The following is a 26,101-nucleotide window of genomic DNA, read 5'->3' on the forward strand; positions in this document are numbered from 1 at the left end:
GCTTATGCCCTATTTGACTAACAAGACCCCAAAAAGATTATGGGCATATGCCTACTTAGCTAGTAGGACCCCACTAATCTCATGGGCATAAGCTTGTTTAGTCTATGGGACCCCAAGTAATAATGGCCATTATAATAAGTGTATGTATTAAGTGTTATGATATGTCTTTACGTTTATTATGAAATTTATGTGTATGACTATGTGTTAGATTTTCCTTGCTGGGCATTAGGCTCATTCCTTTTTGTTTTGTGTGCAGGAAAATAGCTTTAGAGGCGGTAAGATTCGTGACGCTTAGAGGATGTGTATCGATGGTGAATGGAGTCAAGGGGCCGAGCGTTATTCGATTCGAGGATGTAGTCTCATTTTATCTTTTATGGTTTTATATGTATTTTCCACATTTCTTATGTAATTCTTTTCATTTAAATCATGTTTTGTTTTTAAAGACAATGGGATCCCATATCCTTCTTAGTATTTATTTGTAAGTAACTCTTATTTTACAAGTTACTCAATAAAATTATGGTATTTTCGTAAAAATGTAAGTTTATGTATAGTTTCGTTAATGGTCCAAAAAGTCTAGATTAGTGGGTCATTACAATGGCGGCCCTGAGTAGGTTTATTTCGAAATCTACGGACCGGTGTCTCCTGTTTTTCAACCTATTGAGGGGAGGCAGGAAATTTGAATGGACAGAGGAGTGCGAGCTGGCATTCCAGGAACTTAAAAAGCACCTTGCTGAACCCCCTATCTTATCAAAACCTAAAACAGGAGAAGTACTGTACCTATACCTTTCCACCACCGAACACGCAATAAGCGCAGTGCTCGTTCGAGAAGAAGATAAGGTACAAAGACCCGTTTACTACATCAGTAAAAGATTACTGGGGGCAGAGTCGAGATACCCCCTGATGGAGAAGCTAGCGCTTAGTCTAATTCATTCATCTCATAAACTCCGCCTCTACTTCCAAGCACATCCCATCCATGTGCTGACTGATCAACCACTTCGACAAGTCTTGTCCAAACCGGAGGCTTCAGGTCGACTTCTTAAATGGGCGGTTGAGCTCGGATAGTTCGAGATCACCTACCACCCGAGGAAGACCATTAAGGCGCAGGCGTTGGCGGACTTTATAGTGGAATGTACTGGTATGACCAACGACGAAGTCATAACCCCGGCCCACGAGCTATGGAAACTATACGTCGATGGCTCATCCAATGAAAATGGATAGGGGCAGGAATCATTTTGATTACCCCCGCAGGAAGCAGATTTCATTCTGCCTTAAGATTCGGCTTCAAAGCGTCAAATAATGAGGCCGAATACGAGGCTTTACTTGTAGGGCTTTGTATAGCCAAGGAGCTCAAAGCTAAAGCAATACATTGCCACAGCGATTCCCAGCTCGTTGTTAACCAAATCCTAGGAGAATACCAGGCTCGTGGCACGAGAATGGTGGCTTATTTGGAAAAGGAAAAATCCGCATTGGAGTGTTTCGAATTTTATACAATCGAACAGGTTCCCCAAGAACGGAACTCAAATGCAGATGCCTTAGCTCGGCTCGCTACCTCCGCTGAGAATGATGAACTGAATGCCCATAGAACACCTATCGGCACCTAGTATTAATGAGCCGGAGGAGGAAGATGTGTGTATGATCGAAACAGAGCCTACCTGGATGACCCCAATAGTTGAATATCTCGAGAACGGAGTCCTTCCAAGAGATCGGAACCAGGCTCGAAAGTTGATGTATCAACTTCCCCGTTACACTATTTTTGACAGAAAACTATATAGAAGGGGATATTCCATGCCATAACTTCGGTGCGTGACCCCACCCAAAGCTAAGAAGATCATTGAAGAAATTCATGAAGGGTTCTGCGGAGATCACACCGGGGGGCATAGCCTATCCAAGAAGATCATACGCCAAGGATATTTTTGGCCAACTATTAAAACGGATTCTTTCGAGTACGTGAAGAAATGCGACAAATGCCAGAGATTCGCCACGATTCCCCGAGCTCCACCATCCGAGTTGACCATGTTGACTTCCCCATGGCCCTTCACGGTATGGGGCATCGACCTCATAGGCTCTCTCCCGACTGGCAAAGGCGGAGTAAGATATGTTGTAGTCACCGTGGATTACTTAACGAAGTGGACGGAAGCTGAGCCATTGGAAACAATAACTTCAAAAAAGATCCTTGATTTCGTGGTAAAAAATATCGTGTGCCGATATGGGGTGCCGAGAAAGATTGTATTCGACAACGGAACCCAGTTCGATTGCGACCTGTTCACCAACTTTTGTGAAAAGAACGGCATAATAAAGAGTTTTTCATCAGTATCTCATCCTCAAGTGAATGGCCAGGTCGAGGCTATAAACAAAACTCTCAAGAGTTCATTAAAGAAAAAGTTGGAGGAAGCGAAGGGACGTTGGCCCGAAGAATTTCCCCAAGTCTTATGGGGTTATATGACCACTGCTCGAACTTCAACGGGACATACCCCGTTCTCTCTAGCATACGGATGTGAGGCTATGTTGCCTATTGAGGTCGAAATTCCAACAGTCCGGACTCAAATTTACGACCAAGACTTAAACCACACTCATCTCAAAGAAACCTTAGACTTGATTGAAGAAAAAAGAAACGAGGCTCAGCTAAAGAACGCTGCCTACCAGCAACGAGCTACCAGGTATTTCAACAAGAGGGTTAGAGATCGAAAATTTGGTTTGGGAGATCTGGTGTTAAGACGCGTATTCTTAGCGACACGAGATCCAGCAGCTGTTGTACTCGGGCTGAATTGGGGAGGACCATACCAGATAGAGTCAGTCATCCGGTCCAATGTGTACAAACTTGCGAGATTGGACGGCAGCCTGGTATCGCGAGCATGGAATGGCGAACACCTTAGACCTTACTATTAGTAGTATAGGAAGTGTGTTGCTTGTAACCATGATTGATTATCTGTACTAATTTGTCTATTTTCGAACTCCATTAAATAAAGATCTATTTCGTTCAATATGTTATCTCTTTTTATTTTTGCAATCTCTCTTAATTTAATAACCTACGGTCACACTCATAGGATATTAAGGGGGCATCATTGGTACATATACCATCAGCTTAAAAAATAAAATAACATACACGAAAAACATAAAAGTATTTGGATATAACCAGATACGCGAGCTTAGATAGTTTGGACATAACCGAATTATCACAAACATAAAAGTATTTGGATATAACCAGATACGCGAGCTTAGATAGTTTGGACATAACCTAATTATCAAAAACATAAAAGTATTTGGATATAACCAGATACACGAGCTTAGATAGTTTGGACAACCAAATTATCAAAAGATAATAACGTTTGGATTTAACCAAATGTGCAAACTTAATAGGTTTGGAACAAACCAGCTAAAACTAATCGACGAGTTGGAATTTAAACCTACTTCTAAATAAGTCGAGATCGAGGAAAACTCTGGGGAATTCATCCTTGAAGGATTTTTAGAGATATTCTTAAGTCTTAATAAGAAAGACTCGTGGCCTAGGCAGATTTAACTGCTGAACCACGTAAAAAATCGTGTTTGTATTATCATATTTTTATTGGCCATTACTAATTATTGTTTACGTGCTCTTCTTTCATTGTTGACGAAAAACAGCGTCAACAATATTTGAGTCCTGTTACTTTCCAATAATTGCATATATCAAAGAACTCATCAGTCCTAGGTATCAATTTCTCTTCCAAATAGAGTTCTAACTCTGACTTCACATTCTCTACACCATATGCAACTCTAACATATGTGTCAAAGTTAGATAGATCATCTATTTGTGTTTGAGAAGATGCTAATACACTATCCATTTGCTGACTTCTTTCTCTAAGATTAGGAAACTTAGAACTGTACTCTTCTAGTAGCTCATAACAAAGCTTGCAGACCTTCTCAATTTCAATCTCATATTGATCATTTCCATAAATGGTAGGAAAATAATATTCGATCAACATAAACTTATATCTTGGATCCAAAACAACAGCCACAGTCATAAGCCCATGAATCTCTTCCCAATACTTTTGAAACTTAGACATCATTTGAGTTGCCATGTCCCTAATAAAGGGCTCATCTAGTGTCATCCATGCTTTAATTCTCATTTTAATTTGACACATCTTTGGGAAAAAAAGATTAGCTGTAGGATACTTAGTTCCAGAAAACAACTCTGTCACCTCATGAAACACTTCCAACTTGTCACACAATTTTTGAGCTCTAATCCAATCATCTTCTGATGGCACATATCTAACATATCTTGAATCACGTAGTTTTAATTGTTCAAATACTCTATTGTACAATAAAGCGATGTTGAGCATCAAGTATGTTGAATTCCACCTTGTTTGACAATCAAGTGATAACTTTTTAGTACATGTCACTTCAAGAGAACGAGCAGTGTCCTCAAATTTCTCATACCTCTTTGGTGTGCCCAACCAATAAGCAACACTGTCTCGAATCTTGTCAATGCTATCACCAATAACAGACAATCCATCCTTGACAATAAGATTCAAAATATGCGCACAACAACACATGTGAAGTAGCTTTCCTTTTAAAATGAAACAGTTAGAATTAAATTTTTCCTTCAAAAGTGGAATCATTGCATCGTTAGTTGTACAATTATCCACAGTCACTGTACTAATCTTGTCTTCAATATTCCATTCAGACAGACATGAACTCAATGTATCAGTAAGTGTTACAGCATCATGTGGGCATGGTACATACTTAAAACTTATAATCCTACTATGCAACTTCCAAGAGTCATCTATGAAATGAGCTGTCACAGTCATATATCCCCTCTTTTGATGATTGGCAGTCCACATATCAGTGGTTATAGCTATTCTACTTAGGGCTGTGCAGAAACGATCCGATCCAATAACAAACCGACCGATCCAATGTCAACCGACCGCTAAAAATTGGATATCCAATCATGATTGGATTGGATCCGATGACATTTTTAAAAATCCAATATTGGATCGGTCGGTTCTTGGATGACATGTAAATCCAATGGATCCAACCGACCGATCCAATCCAATAATGATCCAATACCATCCAATTAATATTCAGATAAAAAATATATTATATATATATATTTTAAAAAATCAGGTTTAACTCTTCTAAGGATCGGATTGGATGGATCCAATCAATCCAATTAATATTGGATCAAAAATATTGGATGGATCCAATCCGATATAATAAATATTGGATCAAAAATATTGGATGGATCCGATCCAATACAGGGATTCATATCCATTGGATGGAACCGATCCAATCCAATGACTTATTGGATCGTTTCGGTTCGATTGAGCATACAATATTGGATTGGATCGATTGGAGAAATCCAACATCCAATGTATAATTGGATTGGATCTGGATGGGTCCAAAAACATTGGATATGGTCCAATGAACAACCCTAATTCTACTTCTATTCTTCTCCAAAATTTGGCTACATTTTTCCTTCTCAACCTTGTACATTTTCAAAATATCAGACCTAATTGTATTCCTTGACAACATTTTAAAGATAGGGCAAAGAGTATTTGAATAGTCTATAAAACCACTATGCTCAATCATCGATAAAGGGTATTCATGTAGAATGATCATTTGAGCTAACTTTTTTCTCCCTAGTTCAGGATCAAAATTGTAAGTTGTGACTGAAGGACTTGCATTAGGATTAGGATTCATGGCAAGTTGTTCCTTTATTACTGGGCATCTTTTCACATGAGCAAGCAAATGTTTAGTCCCATTACTACTCTCTCCCCCTAATTTCCTCCCACAATGGTTACAAACGGCCTTTAGTTTACCATCAATTTTTTGCAATGTAAAATGATCCCATGCAGGAGATGTTCTCTTTCTTTTAGTAAATCTACTCTCACTTTCATCTCTTGTATTTCCTAGAGATTGTGCCTTTTGTGTATGTGTTGAATGAACATAATCAACATCATCGACAAAATTAGATTCGATAACATCTTGGGTAGACATGTTTAGTGTTTGATCTAACCTACATTATATCCACATAACAATTAGGAACTGCTTGGCTCCAAAAATATTATACATATGTATAAATATAACTTAAAGATTACAACACATAAATTCTAACCAGTAAAGGCTTTGACCAAGAAAATAGTGTCACTGACTGTCCTAATGAAACACAATCCGCAGGGGTCCCTGAGTAGAAGAGTCATCATGAAACCTATTATTATCAATGACCCCAACCAAAACACAAAACAAAAGTGCACATAGCAGAACAGAACATTAAGTTTTGCATTTATTTAAGACTGTTTTGCATTTATTTAAGGTCTAGCAAAACACAACAGAATAGAATAATTTCATGTCAAATGAATCAAAGATGAACAGTACCAAGGCCTAAAATTACAGCATCGATTGAACATTTATGGCTCAACTCAAACTTCCAAAAATAATAAATGTCAAGGAAATAACATATAGATAGATATATGACAGTCATAAAGTCAACAATGAAACTTCTGGTGAAATTTAATGGGCTCCATGAAGTTGACTGGTACTTCTGAAAAGATGTAAGACTCTAATGATTAAGAAGACTATTGGTTCTGGCAAGTCTTAGAGACTAAGATGGCTGCTTTTTTGTTAAATTGGTCATCAAAGAGATTTGTCAAATTTTTTTAAGGAAAAGAGAACAAATAATTTATTCTATCTAGTGTTTAGTTTCTTCTATTTCTTTTCTTTTCAATCATCTATAATGGTTTTGTTTATTATACGTATAAAAATGAAAATAAAAACCCAGTAAACTATCAAACCGCATTCGAAGCAAATATGAAAATAAGATATGTCATAAAAAAACGGTTCTACTATTTGAGTTTGCATACTTGACTAAACAACCAACATTTATGTAGATGCAAATGAAAGGAATGCAATATATGCTTACAGCCACAGTATGCCTAAAAGAACAGTTGGATTGAAACAGCTTCTAGCCAACCGGTTATGTTTTGCCTGATCCTGTTTGACCATAGGCAAAGATGCAAACCTGAAAAAAGAAACGGCCATAATGTTGCTAAGATTTATGTTATATGAGTAAACTCAATTCATGAAATACAATTGAACGATGAGAAATAACTAATAAGGTATAATTTCACAGAATCTGAGTGCAAAATCAAGTTCATAAGCTGCATTTGGATTGTTTATTACATCAAGTTCCATATGAATCAGTAGCCATAACTTCACAGCAGAGCAAATACAAGAACATGAAAATGAGCACCTAGCAAAAGAACCATCAAGAAACCCTTGAATTCAAAAGTACTTTACATTTGAAGAAACCAAAGCTTGATCAGTCATTAAAGTAAGATTAAGAAAAATAATAATTGGAATAAGCGGCCTAGCTCGCTATGGGAAGGAAAACTGAGATTCTGAAGAGTCAGAACTTCCCATATAAAAAAAATTCAACTTCTAATCATCAGATAGAAAGTGACAGAGACAGAGCTGAAGAAGAAAGCTATATAATTATAAGAAAATGTATACAGAAAAATACAAAAGATTAAGGGGTTTATATATTGAGGAATAAAGAAAGAGAGGAGATGAGTATAAGAGAGAGTGAAAAGGGTCTAAAAAGAACCGAGGAGTTAGAAGAAGAAGAAGGTGGCTTGGATGCTTCTTCTAGTGAAATTTGAATCTTAAGTTTGGTTATTTTATTGAATGTGAGAGTTTTTTTAATTTAACTTGAATATGAATTATTTAAAATGGGATTTTACGTGCTAGAATTTATTGTTGTGGCGACTTTTGTGGAAAGCTTGGACTTTTGTGGAAAGCTTGGACTTTGGACTAGAATTTATCGCCTCATCCTGTTTGACCATAGGCAAAGATGCAAACCTGAAAAAGGAAACGACCATAATGTTGCTAAGATTTATGTTATATGAGTAAACTCAATTCATGAAATACAAATACAATTGAACAATGACAAGAAGGAGAAAACCTGACGCAACAAAAAATAAGGCTGACAAAAACATGTTTATCAATGTTGAACAGTACATACATAATAGAAAAAGAGAGAAATAACTAATAAGGTATAATTTCACAGAATCTGAGTGCAAAATCAAGTTCATAAGCTGCATTTGGATTGTTTATTACATCAAGTTCCATATGAATCAATAGCCATAACTTCACAGCAGAGCAAAGACAAGAACATGAAAATGAGCACCTAGCAAAAGAACCATCAAGAAACCCTTGAATTCAAAAGTACTTTACATGCAAAATTTGTGTTCACATAAGCAATACCCATCTGAAAAAATGAATAGAAGCAATACCCATCTGAAAAAATGAATAGAAGTAATACCCATCTGAAAAAATGAATAGAAGATCTGAAGATGGAGATGGAGAAGAGAGCACTCACCATTACCCAAAACTTTGCAGGTGACGGTGGTGGGATACACCGCCGGTCAACGAGCAAAACACATTCCTAGATGGAAATTAGTGGCGGGAGTGTCGATCCTAGCGGGAACTTCATTGACCATGTTGTTTCTGGTTGTTCTGAGGTTGGATCGGCATTCGGCAGCAGCAGATTTGGTTTGGAGAAGAAGGTTTCGTTTTTGGCTTTGGAAAAAAAAGGGTTCAGTTCAGTAGTATAACTCACTTAGAATAAAAATAAAAAAAAAGTAATCGGGGCGGGTCTACCTCGACCTGCCTGAATTTATATCGGGGCGGGGCGGGTCAAAGCCCCGCTCCAAATTCTGCCCCAATTTTACCGGGGCAATGATGCCCCGCCGGGTCGGGGCCCCGACCCGCCCCGCTCCATAGACCCATTTTTCCATTCCTAAGCAGGAGCTGATCAATGCTGGAATAGAAGTAGTCATTGGTAACCTGACTAATTTTGTCCATCCAGTCAAGCCTGTTAGAAAATATACAGATTGGACAAGGACATGATGACACATCAGTAGCACATATGGATGCAGTTAGAGAAAGGAAGGCCATAGATTTCCCAATACCTAGTTAAGGGTTATTAAGATACAAGGATCGGGTATGCGTGCCAAATGATCAAGGGATTAAGATGAAGACTTTAGAAGAAGCGCGCAATACCCCATACTTAGTTCACCCAGGGTCGACCAAGATGACTCACGACCTTAAAGTGTTATATTGGTGGCTAGGAATGAAGAAAGATATAGCAGAGTATGTGTCTAAATGCTTGGTATGCCAGCAAGTGAAAGCAAAACATCAGCAGCCTGCAGGTTTATTGCAACCATTTAGCATTTGAAAATGGAAATGGGATGATATAGCCATAGATTTCGTGACGGGTTTGACATGAACAAGTAAGCAGCATGATTCGGCTTTCATAGTAATAGATAGATTAACCAAGTTAGTTCATTTCTTGTCTGTTAAGACTTCGTACACAGCAGATCAATATGCAGACGTTTAAGTAAAAGAAATAGTACGACTGCAGAGAATCTCTAAGACAATAGTATTCGATAGAGGATCGGCGCTCGATCTTGGAGTAAGTATTTGTCGCTGATAGAATTCTCCTACAACAATAGCTACCAGTCAACAATTGGGATTGCACCCTGCAAGCTACTTTATGGAAGAAGGGTTGATCTCTGTTGCATTAGTTTGAGGTAGGAGAAAGGAAACTACTTGGACCTGAAGCTGTTAGAGGAGCTCAGGATGTAGTAGCGCTGATTAGAAAGCCACTACACCAAATACCCATTTCTATAACACATGAATATAATACTAATAAAAAAGAGTTATGAAAAAGTATTATATTGGCAACTTAATGAAAAAAAGGGCGGTAATTTATTTAGTCATCCCGCCCTTAGCTTTTTTTTTTTCATTTCCTTCAACAAAAAGAGACCCATTTCCTTCAACATTTCGACAAAAGAAGAGACCCATTTCTTCGGCTTGGTACGGTCTCCGAACTCCTCACTCTCTCAAATCTCCTCAAAGGAGCCGGAGCATGTGATGAAGCTGAGGGGAGGATCAGTGCTCGGGAAGAAGACGATTCTGAAGAGCGACCACTTTCCTGGCTGCCAGAACAAACGATTGTCTCCTCAAATCGATGGCGCTCCCAACTACTGTCACGCCGAATCTTTACATGTTCATGGCGTTGCAATTCCTACCATGGAGAAAGGCAGTCAGAATGCAGCCATTTTGGAGAAGAGGGTACGTTCCCCATTTCAAGAATTTCGATTCAGATTTGCATTTGAATAAATGGTTTTTGATTATTTTTCAAATCCTAATGTTGATTGATTTTAGTTTCCGTTTTCCACTTTTCTCCGTCCCAATTAGGTCTTTCTGTTCGGATTTGTGGTTGAAATCCGAAATGGAAGTATGAACCTTGGATTGTTGTTATTTTTAAAATAAAACGTTCAGTATGATTGATAGGAGAAGGGCTTCTGATTTCCTTTATTGATTTTAAACTTGAATTCAATTTCCAAATACCATTGAAATGGGAACGCCGATGTTGTGGGGTTGTCTTTTTCTGCGTTAGTATATGGGTTTAGCTCTTGATTGTTTGGGAAAAAGGGATGGAGAGTGAAACTGAAGGTTTAATAACTGTTTTTTTTGTTGTTGCATTTGAAAAGATAAGTTTAAAATTCATGGTTTCATTATGGTAATATAATATATTTTTGTTTTTGGAGAGGCTAAATGTCTAGCTCAAGTTAGTGTCAAGCTGAAAGCTTGAAACTACTTTTTGAAATGAGGTTTTGAGATGATAGATAAGACTAATAATTTGGAGATATGGTTTGTCGACCATTGCCAAGGTTTATTTCCAAATATTCGTTAAGCATTCGTGTTTTGTTTGAGTGAGAAATAAATGTTGTGGCAAACAATTGATTAAAAACATCCATTTATGAGATGTTTTCAGAGAGTTAACTTTTATCATTTTCTCTTGTTGCTTTTTGATTGGATCATTATGTTCAATGTTTTTAATCAGTGTTTTATGAGCAGTTGGAAAGTATTCCTGTGATGGTTCAAGGAGTTTGGTCTGATGATTCTGCTTTACAATTAGAGGCAACTACTCAGTTTAGAAAGCTATTATCAATTGGTAGGGGAGCTGGACGTAATCTCTATGCTTGAACTATTAGGAGTATATCCATTTAGTTCTTACTTTGGTTTGTATTTTATGCAGAGCGCAGCCCTCCAATTGACGAAGTTATTAAGGCAGGCGTGGTGCCTCGGCTTGTTGAGTTTCTTGGAAGGAATGAAGTGCCTCAATTGCAAGTAGGAGCACCTTGTTGTTTTTGCTTAATTTTAATATTTTCTGTTTCAGTCAGATTAATTTTTAAAGGAGATAGATGGATGCTTGGCCTAACACTATTATAATTGCAGTTTGAGGCTGCATGGGCTTTGACCAATGTTGCATCTGGAACATCAGAGCTTACACGGGTTGTTATCGATCATGGTGCTGTCCCCATGTTTGTGCAACTTCTTAGTTCTGGCAGTGACGATGTCAGAGAGCAGGTAGCTTTCTATTCACTTTACCTATTTTGAGTTGCAACAAATATTTCTCAACTGTTTTAACTATATATGAATTATTATTTTTCTGATATGGTCAAACTTAATTGGTCACTTACATTTTCTGGCAATAATCTTCTTGGGCTCATTTATTTATAAATTTTTTAATGATAACTCTTGTTTGTTATATTCTAAAGGTTTCCTATTGCTTAATTATTCTGCCGTTTTTGTGTTAACTTTCAATTTTTCTGTGTACTACAATTCTGATCTTCTATACACACATTCTCATCATGAACAGGCTGTATGGGCTTTAGGTAATGTTGCTGGTGACTCACCAAGTTGTAGGGATCTTGTTCTTAGTCACGGGGCTCTTGTTCCTTTGTTAGCTCAATTAAATGAGCACTCGAAGCTATCCATGCTAAGGAATGCTACGTGGACTTTATCTAACTTCTGTCGTGGCAAGCCTCCTACACCATTTGATCAGGTGGTTGCATTTCTCTATTTTCATGAAATAATTCTTAACCATATGTTTCTTTTTTGACAAAGTGGGGTTTACAAAAAATAATAAAAAAAAAAGTAATTGTGAGAACATATATTAGTATGTTATTTGTCTGTATATGCTTGTTGTTTCTATTTGTGCTAGTTTTAGGAATTGTTATTGGCCTAGGTTTCTCGTTTCTCTATCTAACATCGTTTATTTTCATAATAATTTATTTTAAAGGCATCCATCGCCTACAGTTCTTGTACCTGCTCTTCGGACTGTGGATAATATTGTCACTGGTGATGATTCTCAGACTCAGGTATTAACCACACATAAGCCATGCACTGTCCAGTTTCTTTCTGTAGTCTGCTCTGCTGGGTAATTGTTTTATTGTTGTTTAATAAACTTGTGGTCAATTTGTTTCCTAGATGATGTGTTGACTTTTCTGTTCTTTTGGCATTATTTATAAACTTATATTTAAGTTCCTTAAAAGTTTACCTAATGCAAGTTATTATGGAAATAGTACCTTTTTGGTGCTAATTTTGGTAAAGTTAATGCCACAAATCAGTTATCTTTTTACCGGTGATTTGATTACATTGTTATAATCTTTAGATTGTGTAAAGCAATTACAATTAAAATAGTATATATTAAACTTCCAGGGTCTTAGCTCCTTGCTTTTTTTGGTAATTATCAATCGAATGATTTCTGCTACCCTGCTTAAACATATCAATAGAATAACCTGCTTTGTAATTTTCCAGTTTGTAATTGACAATCAAGTGCTCCCTTGCCTCTTTCAACTCCTTACACAAAACCATAAAAAGAGCATAAAGAAGGAAGCTTGTTGGACAATCTTAAATATTACTGCTGGTAATAAAGCTCAAATACAGGTATTAAATTCTATCTCGAAGTTTTACTTATATTTTTGTCAAACTTAAGTTTGTTTAAGAATGATGAGAGATAATGAATCCAAACTTTAATCATCTAGTTTCCAATGTATCTTTTGTTGGTCAATTAACCTTGATTCCAAACTGATGAATCTTATTGTAATGGCACAACTTCTAGATGGGGAAGTTTAGGTATCTGCTTTAGTTTGTTTTGAATATATTCTTCGTTTTAAATTTGTATTTTAATTTTCTCTAGGTTTGAGTATGTTTTCTTGGCTTTGAGTTTAAATATAATAACCACAAGTATGTTTGTCAAGTTTGGCTTGATTTTTTCATGTTTTCTAAGCAGTTATTAGTTGTTGTTTAGTATGGTAAAAGACTGCTGGTCTATTTATTAGGGGGGTTCAGCTTCCAGCTGATGGTTATGCTGGGATGTGGCTTGTAACAATGCTGAAGCTATTGTGGAGTCTATTCCTTCTGCAGAATAGACCAGCTGATGGTTATGCTGGGAATGTGCACATTGATTACTTATTACATTTGAAAATCATTTTTTTTTATCTAAGTTCTTGATTTGCTAGTTCAATTAGGTAGGTATTTGGTTATTTGATGCTAAAGAGTTTAAAGATATTTTGTTTGCTGATCTAGTCAGGGATTGGAGTTTTCTGATGTATATTTTTAGAAATTTTGTATTTTTCTATCTTTGATACAAGTGTTTAAAATCTTAAAAAATATTCAATTGAAAAGGAACATATTTAAACTTTCTTGATTTATGTGGTTACTATGGGCATTTACCTTCATGTTGCTTAAAGATTTTGTGATGGTCCAGTCTATAATAGGAAGGAACCCTTACTCTTTGCTCCCATCTCCCTTTTCTAATATTTGTTACGAGGAAATGGCGTAACATAAACTATGGGGTTTTGTAGTTTGGTTTGTTGTTGTTTTTTCAAGGAATTTTGTCCTTTACTTTACTCACTTGTCCTGTGATTATTTGTACAACAATTTTTATTTTCTTTTTTGCTGTTGCAAGCAGGTTCTGATATGTAGATTGATTGATAGGCCTTTGCGTCCAACAATGCTGAAAGACTTCTACCATGAAACTCAGATAATTTCTTGGGTGCGTTAGCATTTACTTTTAGTAATTGCAACAGATATAGGCACACAACATGTATTATTACGAGTACTTAGTTTAATACAAAGAAAGAAAAAAGGGAACAGATTACACAAACAAACTAGGTATTAAATCTCTAAGAAAAGCCTCATGGCTGGCTACATCCTGCTGTTCTATGATTTTTATGTGTTGATAATTGAGTAACACTTTTATTTTCTGAACAAGTCAGTATGTTAGAGCTGTCTTTCTACATTTATGCTTCACACTTCCTAGAAATTTCATGATCTTCCTATGCATGCAGGTTCTGAGTTATGATGGTTTGCACTCTCAAGATGCTTTGGCAATCACAGCTGCAGGAATAGCAGTGTAATTTTTTTTTCATCTTTTTTTTAATTTTTAATTTTTAATTTTTTAATTATCATGTACTGCCACTTCGATATCACATTTAGAATTTGATAGACTAGCATATTTTTTTAGCCTGATTATATAAATTCCACAGCGTTTTATCGGAAGTGCCAAATGCAAAGACTATTGTTGGAGTTCGAATTGGCCTTGTAGGAGATAAGTTTATCGTCAATCCAACAACAAAGGAGATGGAAGACTCCAAGTTGGACTTGTTGCTAGCAGGCACATATGATGCAATATTAATGATCAAGGTAGACTCGTACTGCAGATTAGCTTGTTCTAACTCATTGCATTTCTTTTTAGCAGGACACTTATCAACTATTTTAATCTCTTCATAAATTGATTGTATTGATTTTATATGTTGTGATGGATTATCATCTAGTAGTAGGGTTTTTTTCCTACATAGTAGCTTGTTGGGGATTTGGTTTTTAGAATTTGTTTGATTTGTTCATACTGTAAGTTTTACACTTAAGCTTGCAACACCACGATTAGTATGTTGCTTTAAGGTCATGAATATTAACTTGCTACTGTTGAGATCAAAAACAAAAATTGAGGTTAATTTGTGATTAGAATATCATTATCTTTCTTTTCCTTTCATATTTTATGTGCATATTTTGTAGACAATAGGTCACTTGAGACATATATGATGGTCTTAGATATGGGATTTGATGTATGTGCCTAAACTTGATTGATACTTATTATGAAGAGAGTGGGTATAATAGTATACTATATAATTGCAGACATATATGATGGTCTCAAACATCAATGGTGTACTTTGTTGTTGGCTTTGCAATGTTTAATGTTATATATTGACTTTGATTTGATGAAGTGGAATGTTGTGTCTGCAAAATGCCTATTCAAGTTTATCTCTTTGAGAGTTTCTTCACTATAGTACTTTATCAAGCTTAATTGTGTTTTTCTTTTTGGTTTTATATATTTTGACAGCTTTTTTTTTTTTTTTTAAGATTTACCTGTTTGTAATTGTGATTACTTCATTGGATTTGACTTGATACAACAGTGTTAGTCTTTTATTTATTGAATCCTTATGACACTCTTAGACAACTTGAAGGCGAAGGTGCTTGCCTGCTTTGATTTTTGTCACTTCTGTGCTTTGTTTGCTGATTCAAATTTGTAGTGTTCTAGTTGTTTTTTTATCATTTGTCATTCTACTGGAGAAAATTATGTCATTATCTTTTTAAACTATTTGATAGTGTCGAAGTTGCTTTGCTTTATCAGAATACTGAATGATGGGACCTTTTTAATCATAAGTTTTATTTTCTTTTGGATGGTGATTTCTCCTATTGTGTTTGCTTCAAAAAGAGTGGAAAATTTTCAAGAAGAGTTCAATCTCTCCTAGGCTAGGATATATTTTAAGAATATTATTTTTCACCACTTATATATAGTTTCGAATTATTTCTCTATAGGCTCTGCCAGCTTCCAATTCAATACATACAATCTCTTCCTTGTCTTGTTCCTTTCTCAAATCAATAAAATGGAAAAAGTTCTCATCTTGAGCTTTAAATTCTACCTTTCTCAATTAGTAATACAGCCATACAGTATTTATTTTTGCCTATTCTTCTAAGTTTTCTCTACTGTTATGTGTTCTTGTCAATACCTTTTGAATTCTATCATGGCTGGAATAGTCCCAAAAGGTCATTTTTTATTTTGTTATGTTTTTAATATTTCAGTATTTTATGGAGTTGATGAAAGTTCCTAGAGTGGAATCAAAATTGCGAGTGTTCTCTTTCAAGATTCAGTTCAACTATCAGGTTTGGTGATATTTTTTATGCTTTTCATTGGTGGTTAAAATATTATTATTATTACAATCTATATTGTATAATCCTTCTCATCGTCTTATAGATTTCAGAATTTAAAAAGAGTTTGAACACTGTGAACTCTGCATGTGAAGAGGTAAGCAGCTCCTGATGATGAATTTTTTCTTGCAGAATTTGATATCTATACTGTATTGACAGATCCCTGTGCTACTTAAATTCTTCCATGCAGTTTTGAGAATCTGTTTTGACTTGGGTAGTTTTATGCTCTGTTTAATAGGTCCGGAATTCCCTCAAATTAAAAGATATTATGAAGAAAATTCTTTTTTTGGGTAATACTTTGAACCAAGGGACTACAAGAGGTGAGGATCTTCAATTGTTATTTTGACAGATTTTGCATATCAACCTCTTTTTTAATGATATTTTGATATAAATAACTAGCTCATTGCCTCCTTGTTTGGGTGTTATTTGCTTTATATTTTCTGGTTTAAAAATGTATATGTAATCACATCTTTGTGTGTCAGTACTCGTGAATTTTATAATTTTGAAATGCTCATCTTTTCCAGTCACAAAAACATGAGGAAGAACAACAATCCGGTGGATCATGCAAGGAAAGTTCATCCCAGCTTGTTTCATTCTCTTTATCTCATGCCAACATTCCTCTACCACCTACCTTAGGTAACAACTTACTCTGAAGTTTTGATCGCTAGTCCATTTCTTTGCCATCCTATTTGAGGCAAGGACGGGTGCTGTGAAATGTTATTTCTGAAGCCATAAGCCTGAGAGCAAATGTTTTTTCATTCTTTATGGAAATTCTTCTAACCATTTTTGGATTTACTTTGCCTAGGTAGTTATTCCATTTTGTTGTTGTTTGCTACAGAGTTGAAGGATTCTTCAGAAATGGATATGTCTGATGTTCAAAAGAATCTCAAATGTTTGTACGAGTACAATGTCATGCTGAGGGAGAAATTTTTATCTGTGCAATCTATGCTTCATGAGTTAGCAACAAAGTCCTTGCCTCCTGCAAATGATGACATTCCTAACACCTCAAAGTTTTTCAAGCAAGTGTGAGTATGCATCAGTATGTTTTTCCAGAAGTCCTTTTTTTGTCCAGTTTCCTTGATTTCTTGAGTCATTGGTGTTTCTAGGATGCTAGTCCATATTGTATATTGAATGGAGAGAAGCTTCAAAATAAAATTCTTGATTTATCTTAGTTTTTGGTGGATCCTACTCCATTTTCTTGGATCTTGCAGACAAAGGACACCAAGTGAATTAGATAGAGAGGTTAAGAACTTGAGGGTGGTATTTACTGACCTATTTTTGAAGCATAACACTTTCAAAGAAACTGCAAAGCCATCGAGATATTGATGCAAAGAAAGGAAGAATGTATTTCACTAATTTTTGTATACATTTCTTGTTTTGTATTTAGTGATAAAGGAATTTGAATTGGTCATAAATTATGTTGTAATATGATTTCTTAAGCCTAGACTAGTAGACTAAATATTGTAATTACATTTGAGTAATTAATAAAAATTTATTTATGTTACCTTATTTTGTTTCAACTTTCATATTTGTTTTTCTAGTTTTGTGTAAGTAAAAAAAAATTATGTTTCTCTAAGCTAATATAACACATGTGTTATACTAAAGTGTAGTATAACACAAAAAAAGTGTTATACTAAAGTGTAGTATAACACAAAAAAAGTGTTATATAATCAACTATAAATAACATAATTCAACACTTATCTATATATTAAAATAACACAGAAATTGTGTTATCGTTGACAATACAATAACACATCTGTATAACACTGATAAAGTGTTATGTAAAGTACCCTGACCTACGATAACATAGTCGGTCTTAACACATCAGAAAGTGTTATCGTATGTTTTGATAACACATTTTCGGTGTTATTAAAAGCAGTTTTTCTTGTAGTGAGCGTATGCTTGCTGCTCAAAGCCGCTAGAAAAGTTATACGAATGCCAAGCGACGTGATGTGGAGTTCAAAGTCGGAGATCAAGTCTTCTTAAAGATATCTCCTATGAAAGGTGTGAAGTGATTCGGGACGAAAGGCAAGCTTAGTCCCAGGTTTATAGGTCCTTTTGAGATATGGGACAAAGTGGGAGCAATTGCATATAGATTAGCCCTACCGCCAGCTCTAACAGATAGTCACAATGTGTTTCACATCTCGATGCTGCGTAGATATGTGTCAAACCCATCTCACGTCCTCAAATATGATATGATAGCACTCCAGAAAGACATGAGTTATAAGGAACGACTGACTAGCATCCTAGATAGAATGATGAAAGAATTACGGTCTAAGAGTTTTCCGATAGTCAAGATCCTATGGAGTAATAGTTCTGAACGGGAGGCAACGTAGGAGTTGGAGGAAGACATGTTAACCCGGTATCCGGAATTGTTTGATAAGTAAATTTTGGGGACGAAATTCTTTTTAGTGGGGGAGAACTGTAGAGTCCCAGAATATTTACTTAACTAGCTAGATAGTAGTAGTAGTAGTAGTAGTAGTAGCAGCAGCAGTAGTAGTAGTAGTAGTAGTAGTAGTAGTAGTAGTATGTTAGATTCCGTGGATTTTGGTTCAAGTCAGAACTTAGTTGGAAACTCATAGCAATAGTTATGAATTGTATAAGTTTAACCTATAGTTTAAGAATATTAATTATAACATAAGGTTTGATTAATATTGCTTGTCCTAGGTGTGTTATTTATTATACTATAAGGTTTTGATAGAATTAATAAGATCGTGACACTTGTCGTGTGCATGTTTATTTAAGGATTTAATTATAGTTTAAATAAAAGAAAGTTCGAGAAAGCTCTAGAATCTTCCAAGACCATTAGGAGCATGACATTTGTCACAATCTTGTTTATTTGTGGATTATATTGTTATTTAGATAATTAAATAGATTTTCTCGTAACTTTAGGGCACTGTAAATTCCGACCTATTTTTGACCCAGTTATATTATGAATTTTGAAAAATATTATTTCAAGAAAGTTGTAGATAATTGAATTATTTTTCTAACGGTACAAAGATGGTCTAAATCGGAGATATACATCTCCAGTTATGTTGATTTTACTGCAGGTGAGTTTAGAATTACGAGATTTAGGGATAGGGCTGAGCATTGGGCGGGTTGGTCGGGGTACAAGGCATTTTTACCCGTCCAATGTCATAATCGGGTTAGCAAAAGTGACCCGTAACTTGCCCAATTAAGAAAAAAAATTTTTTTAACCCGTCCAATAATTTGGGCGGATTGGTCGGGTTAACCCGCCCAAACCGAAATGGTTTTTTTTTTGCGGGTTGGTCGGGTTGGGCGGGTTGGTCGGGTCAACCCGCCCAAACAAAAGTGGTATTTTTTTTTTTTAACATTTTTGTAATTTTTTTCTTTTAAATACTAGTACTAATAGTGTGAAGTTTATATTTTTAAGCTTAAAACAATATTTTAAATTTATAGTAAAAAAATTAAAATAAAACTTAATTAATTTATATATTTATTTGAATATATTAAAAATAATAAATTCTTAATTGGGCGGGTTGGGTTATATTGGGCGGGTTGATAATTATTTTCAACCCGCCCAATGTAACAATTGGGCGGTTTAAATTTTGGTCGGTTTATTCGGGTTGCGTTTTTTGGCAGTTTTTTTGGGTTGGTTTGGGCGGTTTATTCGGGTTGTAAAATTTTTTGCACAGCCCTATTTAGGGAGTTAGAAGTTAGGATTCTATTTTTTTTATTATTTTTGTTTTTAATTTTAAAAATCAAGCTATGACTCCTTAAACCTCCCTCTGAACAATTTGACCAAGTCCTAAGCCTTTGACTGAAGAATATTCAAATATTTTTAATTAAATTCATTATTTTTATTCAAAGTCAAAAAGAAGATCTTTTTTTTTGGTAAATTAGCTCAAAATTGTATTATGCACAAAACCAAATACAAACACCAATCAGTTAATTACAAAGTAATTGCCCCACCCAATCTATATCCTTTTTGCTAATTCCTTTTGTATCTATGAAAGTAAATCTACTACAGATTTCTCTTTTTAAAGTTCTAATTACATTTGTGACTATTGGAGATTTAGAGTTCCATAAAGCATCATTCCTTGAGCACCAAATATGATACACACTTGCATTTATCGGACATAAGTACATCCGCCTTCGACATTTGGAATGACCACAACGCCTAACCCAGTTCACTATTCCCCTAAGCTGGCACAAATTATTCCCAATACCCAGCCAATTCAACACCTCATGAATGCACCTAGTACTAAAGGCACAGCCATAAAACAAGTGCTCATGAGATTCAGTAACCTGCCCACACAACACACAGCAAGTATCAATATTGAAACCAAAACGACGCAATCTGTCTTTGGTTTGTAATCTCTTCTTGAGAGCAAGCCAAGCTATGAACTTATGCTTGGGACTACTCATCCTATCCCATATAAGAGTGAAGTTCCATCTGGTCTCATTCAAGCTCTTCAATCTACTATACAAGGCAGCTATACTAAAGGTATTCTTTCGGAATTCAGCTGCAACCAAACCTGCTCGAAATTCCTCTTTGATTCTAACTACTTTAGACCAATACCAGCTGCTTGTAGGGGGAGGCATATAGCTCCACCACTCCTTCTCTTTCAAATACACATTATGAATCCATTTGACCCACAAGTTATCTTCTTTTTTTTCAATCGCCCAAACAAATTTACCAACTGCACACTTATTCCATAAACCAACATCTCTAAAGCCAAGACCTCCATTCTTTTTAGGCTTACAAGTCTCCTCCCAAGCCACTTGACCAGGCCCATCATAATCAGCTCTACCTTTCCAAAGGAAAGCACGGCAAAGCTGATTTATTCTTTTCACAATAGCCTTCGAAAGAATAACTATTAAAGACCAGTAGGTATTAATAGAAAAAAGGACTGAGTTAATTAAAACACACCTGCGAGCAAACGAAAGGTTTCGAGTGCTCCAAGTGCGAATTCTTAGCATCATTTTGTCCACCAAGCATTCACAATCCGCCTTTGTGATACGCTTGTTGCTGATCTTCATTCCCAAATAATTAAAAGGTAAGAGACCTCTTTTGAACCCAGTTATTCCAGTCAATCTAACCCAAGTCTCCTCTTGCATCATTGCTCCATATATAGCTGATTTACCTTTGTTTGCAATAAGCCCAGAGCTATCTGAAAAAAGTTGAAAACCTTTTAACAGTAAAAGAGCTGAATCAAAATCTCCTTTGCTGAACAATAACAGATCATCAGCAAAACAAAGGTGAGTAAGTCTCAACCCCTCACATCTTGGGTGGAACTTAAATCTCTGATGCTCAGTCACTTTGACAAGGATTCTTGAAAGATACTCCATCCCAATAACAAAAATCAGAGGAGACATTGGATCCCCTTGACGTAACCCCCTCTTAGAAGACAAATAACCATTAATGGATCCATTTATCATGAAGGAAAACCGAGGAGTTGTCACACAAGCCATGATTAGCTCTATAAACTTGCTGGGAAATTTAAGCGCCATTAACATTTCTTGTAAAAAGTCCCAGTCAAGGGTATCATAAGCCTTTTGAAGATCAATTTTCATCAAACAAGCAGGACGCGCACTCTTCCTACCATAATGTCTCACTAAATCTTGGCAAATCATGATGTTGTGAGCTATAAACCTCCCTTTAACAAAGCCACTTTGATTTTCTGAGATGATGGATGGCAGAACCTCTCTCAGCCTAGCATAAATCAGCTTGAAGATGAGTCCACTATTTTACAGTTGAAATGCAAAATGAACTTATCAACTTTCACTAGAACATCTTCAATTTTTCCTTCTGGGTGCGCCATAGAAAGATCCGCCAATTGCAAAGTAACTGTGGTTGGTCTAGCTTCCCCAATGCCTAGCTTTTTGAAAATTGACATAGGCATTAGATTAATACTTGCATTTCAACAAGTTACTAATCCCATTGTTTTGGCGGATGACAGAGCCAGAGCAATACGGGAATACGCTGCCCCCATGTTTAATGAGCTAAATCAAGGCATTGTGAGGCCAGAAATACAAGCAGCTCAATTCGAGCTCAAGCCAGTGATGTTTCAAATGCTCCAAACCGTGGGGCAGTTTAGTGGGATGCCAACGGAAAATCCTCATCTCCATCTTCGTTCATTTTTGGAGGTGAGCGATTCTTTCAAGCTAGAAGGAGTGAGTGAAGAAGCATTAAGGCTGAAGCTATTTCCATTCTCATTAAGAGACCGAGCTAGATCATGGCTCAACACTTTGCCCCCTGATTCCATCACAAATTGGAATGATCTTGCTGAAAAGTTTTTGGCGCCGTTGCTGGGGACTTTAAAATTAAATTCTATTTTATCAACTATTTTACAGTTTATTTTCATTGTTTTTAACCTTGTTGGTTCGGGTTGTGCAAACTCATGTACTTACAGTGTATGAACCAGCAAGACGACAGTGAACTTGCTCCTATTGACCCCGAGATCGAACGAACTTTCAGAAAAAGGAGAATGGATCAAAAGGCTAAAAGCCGAGGCACTATGGCTGAACGTGTTGATGATGAGGGGGATGGCCAGCAAGTTACTAATCCCATTGTTTTGGCGGATGACAGAGCCAGAGCAATACGAGAATACGCTGCCCCCATGTTTAATGAGCTAAATCCAGGCATTGTGAGGCCAAAAATACAAGCAGCTCAATTCGAGCTCAAGCCAGTGATGTTTCAAATGCTCCAAACCGTGGGGCAGTTTAGTGGGATGCCAACGGAAGATCCTCATCTCCATCTTCGTTCATTTTTGGAGGTGAACGATTCTTTCAAGCTACAAGGAGTGAGTGAAGAAGCATTAAGGTTGAAGCTATTTCCATTCTCATTAAGAGACCGAGCTAGATCATGGCTCAACACTTTGCCCCCTGATTCCATCACAAATTGGAATGATCTTGCTGAAAATTTTCTGCGCAAATATTTCCCTCCCACCAGAAATGCAAAATTTCGAAGTGAAATCATATCATTCCAGCAGCTTGAAGGTGAGTCCACTAGTGACGCGTGGGAAAGATTCAAAGAGCTTTTAAGAAAATGTCCACACCACGGTATCCCACATTGTATACAAATGGAGACATTCTACAATGGTCTCAATGCAGCCTCTCGAATGGTCTTGGACGCTTCAGCCAATGGAGCCATTCTTTCCAAGTCTTACAACGAAGCATTTGAGATTTTGGAAAGGATTGCAAGTAACAACTACCAATGGTCAAATACTAGAGCTCCTACAAGCCGAAAAGTAGCGGGTGTTCTTGAAGTAGATGCTCTAACCGCTCAAATGGCCTCAATGACCAACATTTTAAAGAACATGAGTATGGGAGGAAATGTACAGCCAGCTGCTGCCATTCAAAGTGTAGAAGTATCATGTGTGTATTGTGGGGACGGGCATACTTTTGAGAATTGCCCTTCAAATCCAGCTTCGGTCTTCTATATGGGTAATCAGAATTTCAACCGCAACAACAACCCATATTCTAACACTTACAATCCAGCTTGGAGGCATCATCCAAATCTGTCATGGGGGGGTCAAGGAGCAAGTTCAAGTGGAGCACCAACACAAGAAAAACAGTCATATCCACCGGGATTTTCTCAACAACCAAGACCTCAACAACCTCAAGGCTCTCAAACAGGTTCTTTGGAGAATTTAATGAGAGATTATATGGCCAAGAATGACGCTGTAATTCAAAGCCAGGCAGCGTCTCTTCGGAATTTGGAAATTCAATTGGGGCATTTAGCTAATGATTTGAAAAATCGACCCCAAGGTTCCTTGCCTAGTGACACCGAGAATCCAAGGAGGGATGGCAAAGAACAATGCAAGGAAATCACGCTACGGAGTGGAAAAATTTTGGAAAATTCTGAGGAGAAAATAAAGGGCAGTGGGGAGCCCACTTCAATCTAAACTGAAGGAGAATCTAGTAAAAAACCAGCAAAAGAAGTTACTGAAACTGGCCCAGTTGATACAGCATCGGGTCAGCAATCTGTTCCAGTGGAATCTGTACCAAAGCCGCCCCTACCATTTCCTCAGCGATTTTGCAAACAACAGCAAGATGGGCAGTTCAGGAAGTTTCTGGATGTGTTAAAAAAGCTCCACATCAATATTCCCTTAGTGGAAGCATTGGAACAAATGCCAAACTACGTCAAGTTTTTAAAAGATATTTTGACGAAAAAAAGAAGACTGGGAGAGTTTGAGACTGTTGCTCTTACAGAAGGTTGCAGCGCCATGTTGAAGAGTAAAATCCCTCCGAAATTGAAGGATCCTGGTAGTTTTACAATCCCTTGTTCAATTGGTGGAAGAGATGTGGGAAGAGCTCTATGTGACTTAGGTGCTAGTATTAATCTAATGCCTATGTCAATTTTCAAAAAGCTAGGCATTGGGGAAGCTAGGCCAACCACAGTTACTTTGCAATTGGCAGATCTTTCTATGGCGCACCCAGAAGGAAAAATTGAAGATGTTCTAGTGCAAGTTGATAAGTTCATTTTTCCGACCGATTTCATCATTCTTGATTATGAAGTGGATAGAGATGTTCCAATTATCTTGGGTAGGCCAATTCTAGCTACTGGGAGGACCTTGATTGACGTGGAAAAAGGGGAGCTCACAATGAGAGCTCAAGAAGAACAGGTAACTTTCAAGGTATTCAATCATATACGTTCTCCAGATGAAGTAGGAGATTGTTTGGCCATCACTGTCAAGAACTCTGATATGGAGGAAGAGGTACCCACAAGGTATAGCAAGAAAGTGAGGATGAGGCTATCTCTTAAAGAATCTGAGAGCAACAATGAGCTAGGGGCAAGTATAAACAAGGCAGCGTCTCATTTGCAAGAGCCACGTAGAAAGAAGAAAAAGAAGTGTGGTAGGAAAGCTCATTCCCAAAGGTTTGAAGTCGGGCAGCGGGTGTATTTCTCTAATTCTAAAATGAAAGCAAGTTCCAGACATCTAGCATCAAGTTTCTCTGATTCATTCTTGATAATTAAAGTCTTTCCTTGTGGTGCATTGGACTTGCGTGATGAAATTTCAGGGAGAGAGTTTAAAGTGAATGGCCAGCAACTTAAGCACTATCTTGGAGGGGAGGTCGACAGAGAAAAGACCTCCATCAGTTTGAAGGATGCTTGAAGGAGAGGAATTATGGGTTGCCATGTATTTAATGTAACACATTTGGGCAACCCAGGAGTAAAAGGTAGATTGTAAATATACAATAAATGTGTGCGGGAAGGCTTTAAAGCTGGGGAGTTAGATGAAGCAGGGCGTGAAGGCCGAGAAGTTTTTCTGGAATGGTTGGGATTTGCCCAGTTGTTACAGCATTCATTCAGCACCTGTGCCTAATCCGGATGTTCCTAACGAGGACTCCGAGTAGAGGGGGTTTTCTTTCCCTAAATCTTTTTTATAGTTTCTGTACTGTGTTTTGTATATTTGTTCTGTTTGTTAGTTGTTAGTTATCTAGTGTCCAGTAACTGTTTTTGTGGTTCTTTTTGTGTGTGTTGTCCACTGTGTCTTTGAGAGATTTGATGATTTAGGCTGGCTTAGTGTACTGCTCGATGATGAATTTTTTTCCGCTCACTCCATTTGTGTTGCTGCCTGGACTTTATATGTTGTTTATGCTTGATGATTTGCTAGGTATCATTGATGCTTCCTCTTAGTCTCTAATCAATAGTGATGTACTTTTGTTTTCCCACCTTGTTTTGAGTTTTTCAAATGACTGCTGTTTGTGAAATTTTAAGCTTCTAGAATTGGTTAGTGCACCCCTTGAGGCGAAATCCTAGCTAATCTTATCCCTTAGAAATGATCTAGGCCATTTTTGGACGCTTGAGCCTTTCTAGCCTCCCTTATATAACAAGTTCCCTTAGTGACCCCGTCTTTGAGCCTATAAGCCTATTTTTCTTGTTTATCCCGATCCTGCATGCTACATATCCCCTCCTAAACATGAACCTTCCACTCATCTCCCAACCTAGTTGCTTTCACTTGTCAAGAATTAATTCCTCACGCTAAGTTTGGGGTGAGTGAGGTGAGTGTAGCTTTGTGGTGAGCTAATCCGA

General features: G+C 36.8%; 3 protein-coding genes, 1 long non-coding RNA gene and 1 other non-coding gene across 5 annotated transcripts; 2 read left to right on the top strand and 3 right to left on the bottom strand.

The window, feature by feature from the left end:
* Window positions 1-3,620: 3,620 nt before the first annotated feature.
* LOC133786040 (zinc finger BED domain-containing protein RICESLEEPER 2-like) lies at window positions 3,621-4,784 on the bottom strand. The gene has a single exon (XM_062225254.1). It carries the CDS (start codon window positions 4,782-4,784, stop codon window positions 3,621-3,623), a length of 1,164 nt encoding a protein of 387 aa, XP_062081238.1.
* A 6,133-nt stretch (window positions 4,785-10,917) lies between these two features.
* Window positions 10,918-12,939, top strand: LOC133786041 (importin subunit alpha-4-like). The gene is made up of 6 exons (XM_062225255.1): window positions 10,918-10,996; window positions 11,081-11,172; window positions 11,281-11,412; window positions 11,705-11,934; window positions 12,128-12,206; window positions 12,646-12,939. The coding sequence occupies exons 1-6, from the start codon at window positions 10,918-10,920 to the stop codon at window positions 12,820-12,822; spliced, it is 789 nt and encodes a 262-aa protein (XP_062081239.1). The 3' UTR covers window positions 12,823-12,939.
* Window positions 12,940-15,938: 2,999 nt separating this feature from the next.
* LOC133783241 (uncharacterized) lies at window positions 15,939-16,418 on the top strand. Its single transcript, XR_009870843.1, has 3 exons — window positions 15,939-16,053; window positions 16,145-16,195; window positions 16,337-16,418. It is a non-coding gene; the product is annotated as an uncharacterized LOC133783241 (long non-coding RNA).
* A 3,589-nt stretch (window positions 16,419-20,007) lies between these two features.
* On the bottom strand, window positions 20,008-21,696 carry LOC133786042 (uncharacterized). Its single transcript, XM_062225256.1, has one exon. It carries the CDS (start codon window positions 21,694-21,696, stop codon window positions 20,008-20,010), a length of 1,689 nt encoding a protein of 562 aa, XP_062081240.1.
* A 1,325-nt stretch (window positions 21,697-23,021) lies between these two features.
* On the bottom strand, window positions 23,022-23,128 carry LOC133787721 (small nucleolar RNA R71). Its single transcript, XR_009872723.1, has one exon. It is a non-coding gene; the product is annotated as a small nucleolar RNA R71 (small nucleolar RNA).
* Window positions 23,129-26,101: the final 2,973 nt, after the last annotated feature.

Source organism: Humulus lupulus, chromosome 6 (assembly GCF_963169125.1).
Source record: "Humulus lupulus chromosome 6, drHumLupu1.1, whole genome shotgun sequence".
Classification (NCBI taxonomy): domain Eukaryota; kingdom Viridiplantae; phylum Streptophyta; class Magnoliopsida; order Rosales; family Cannabaceae; genus Humulus; species Humulus lupulus.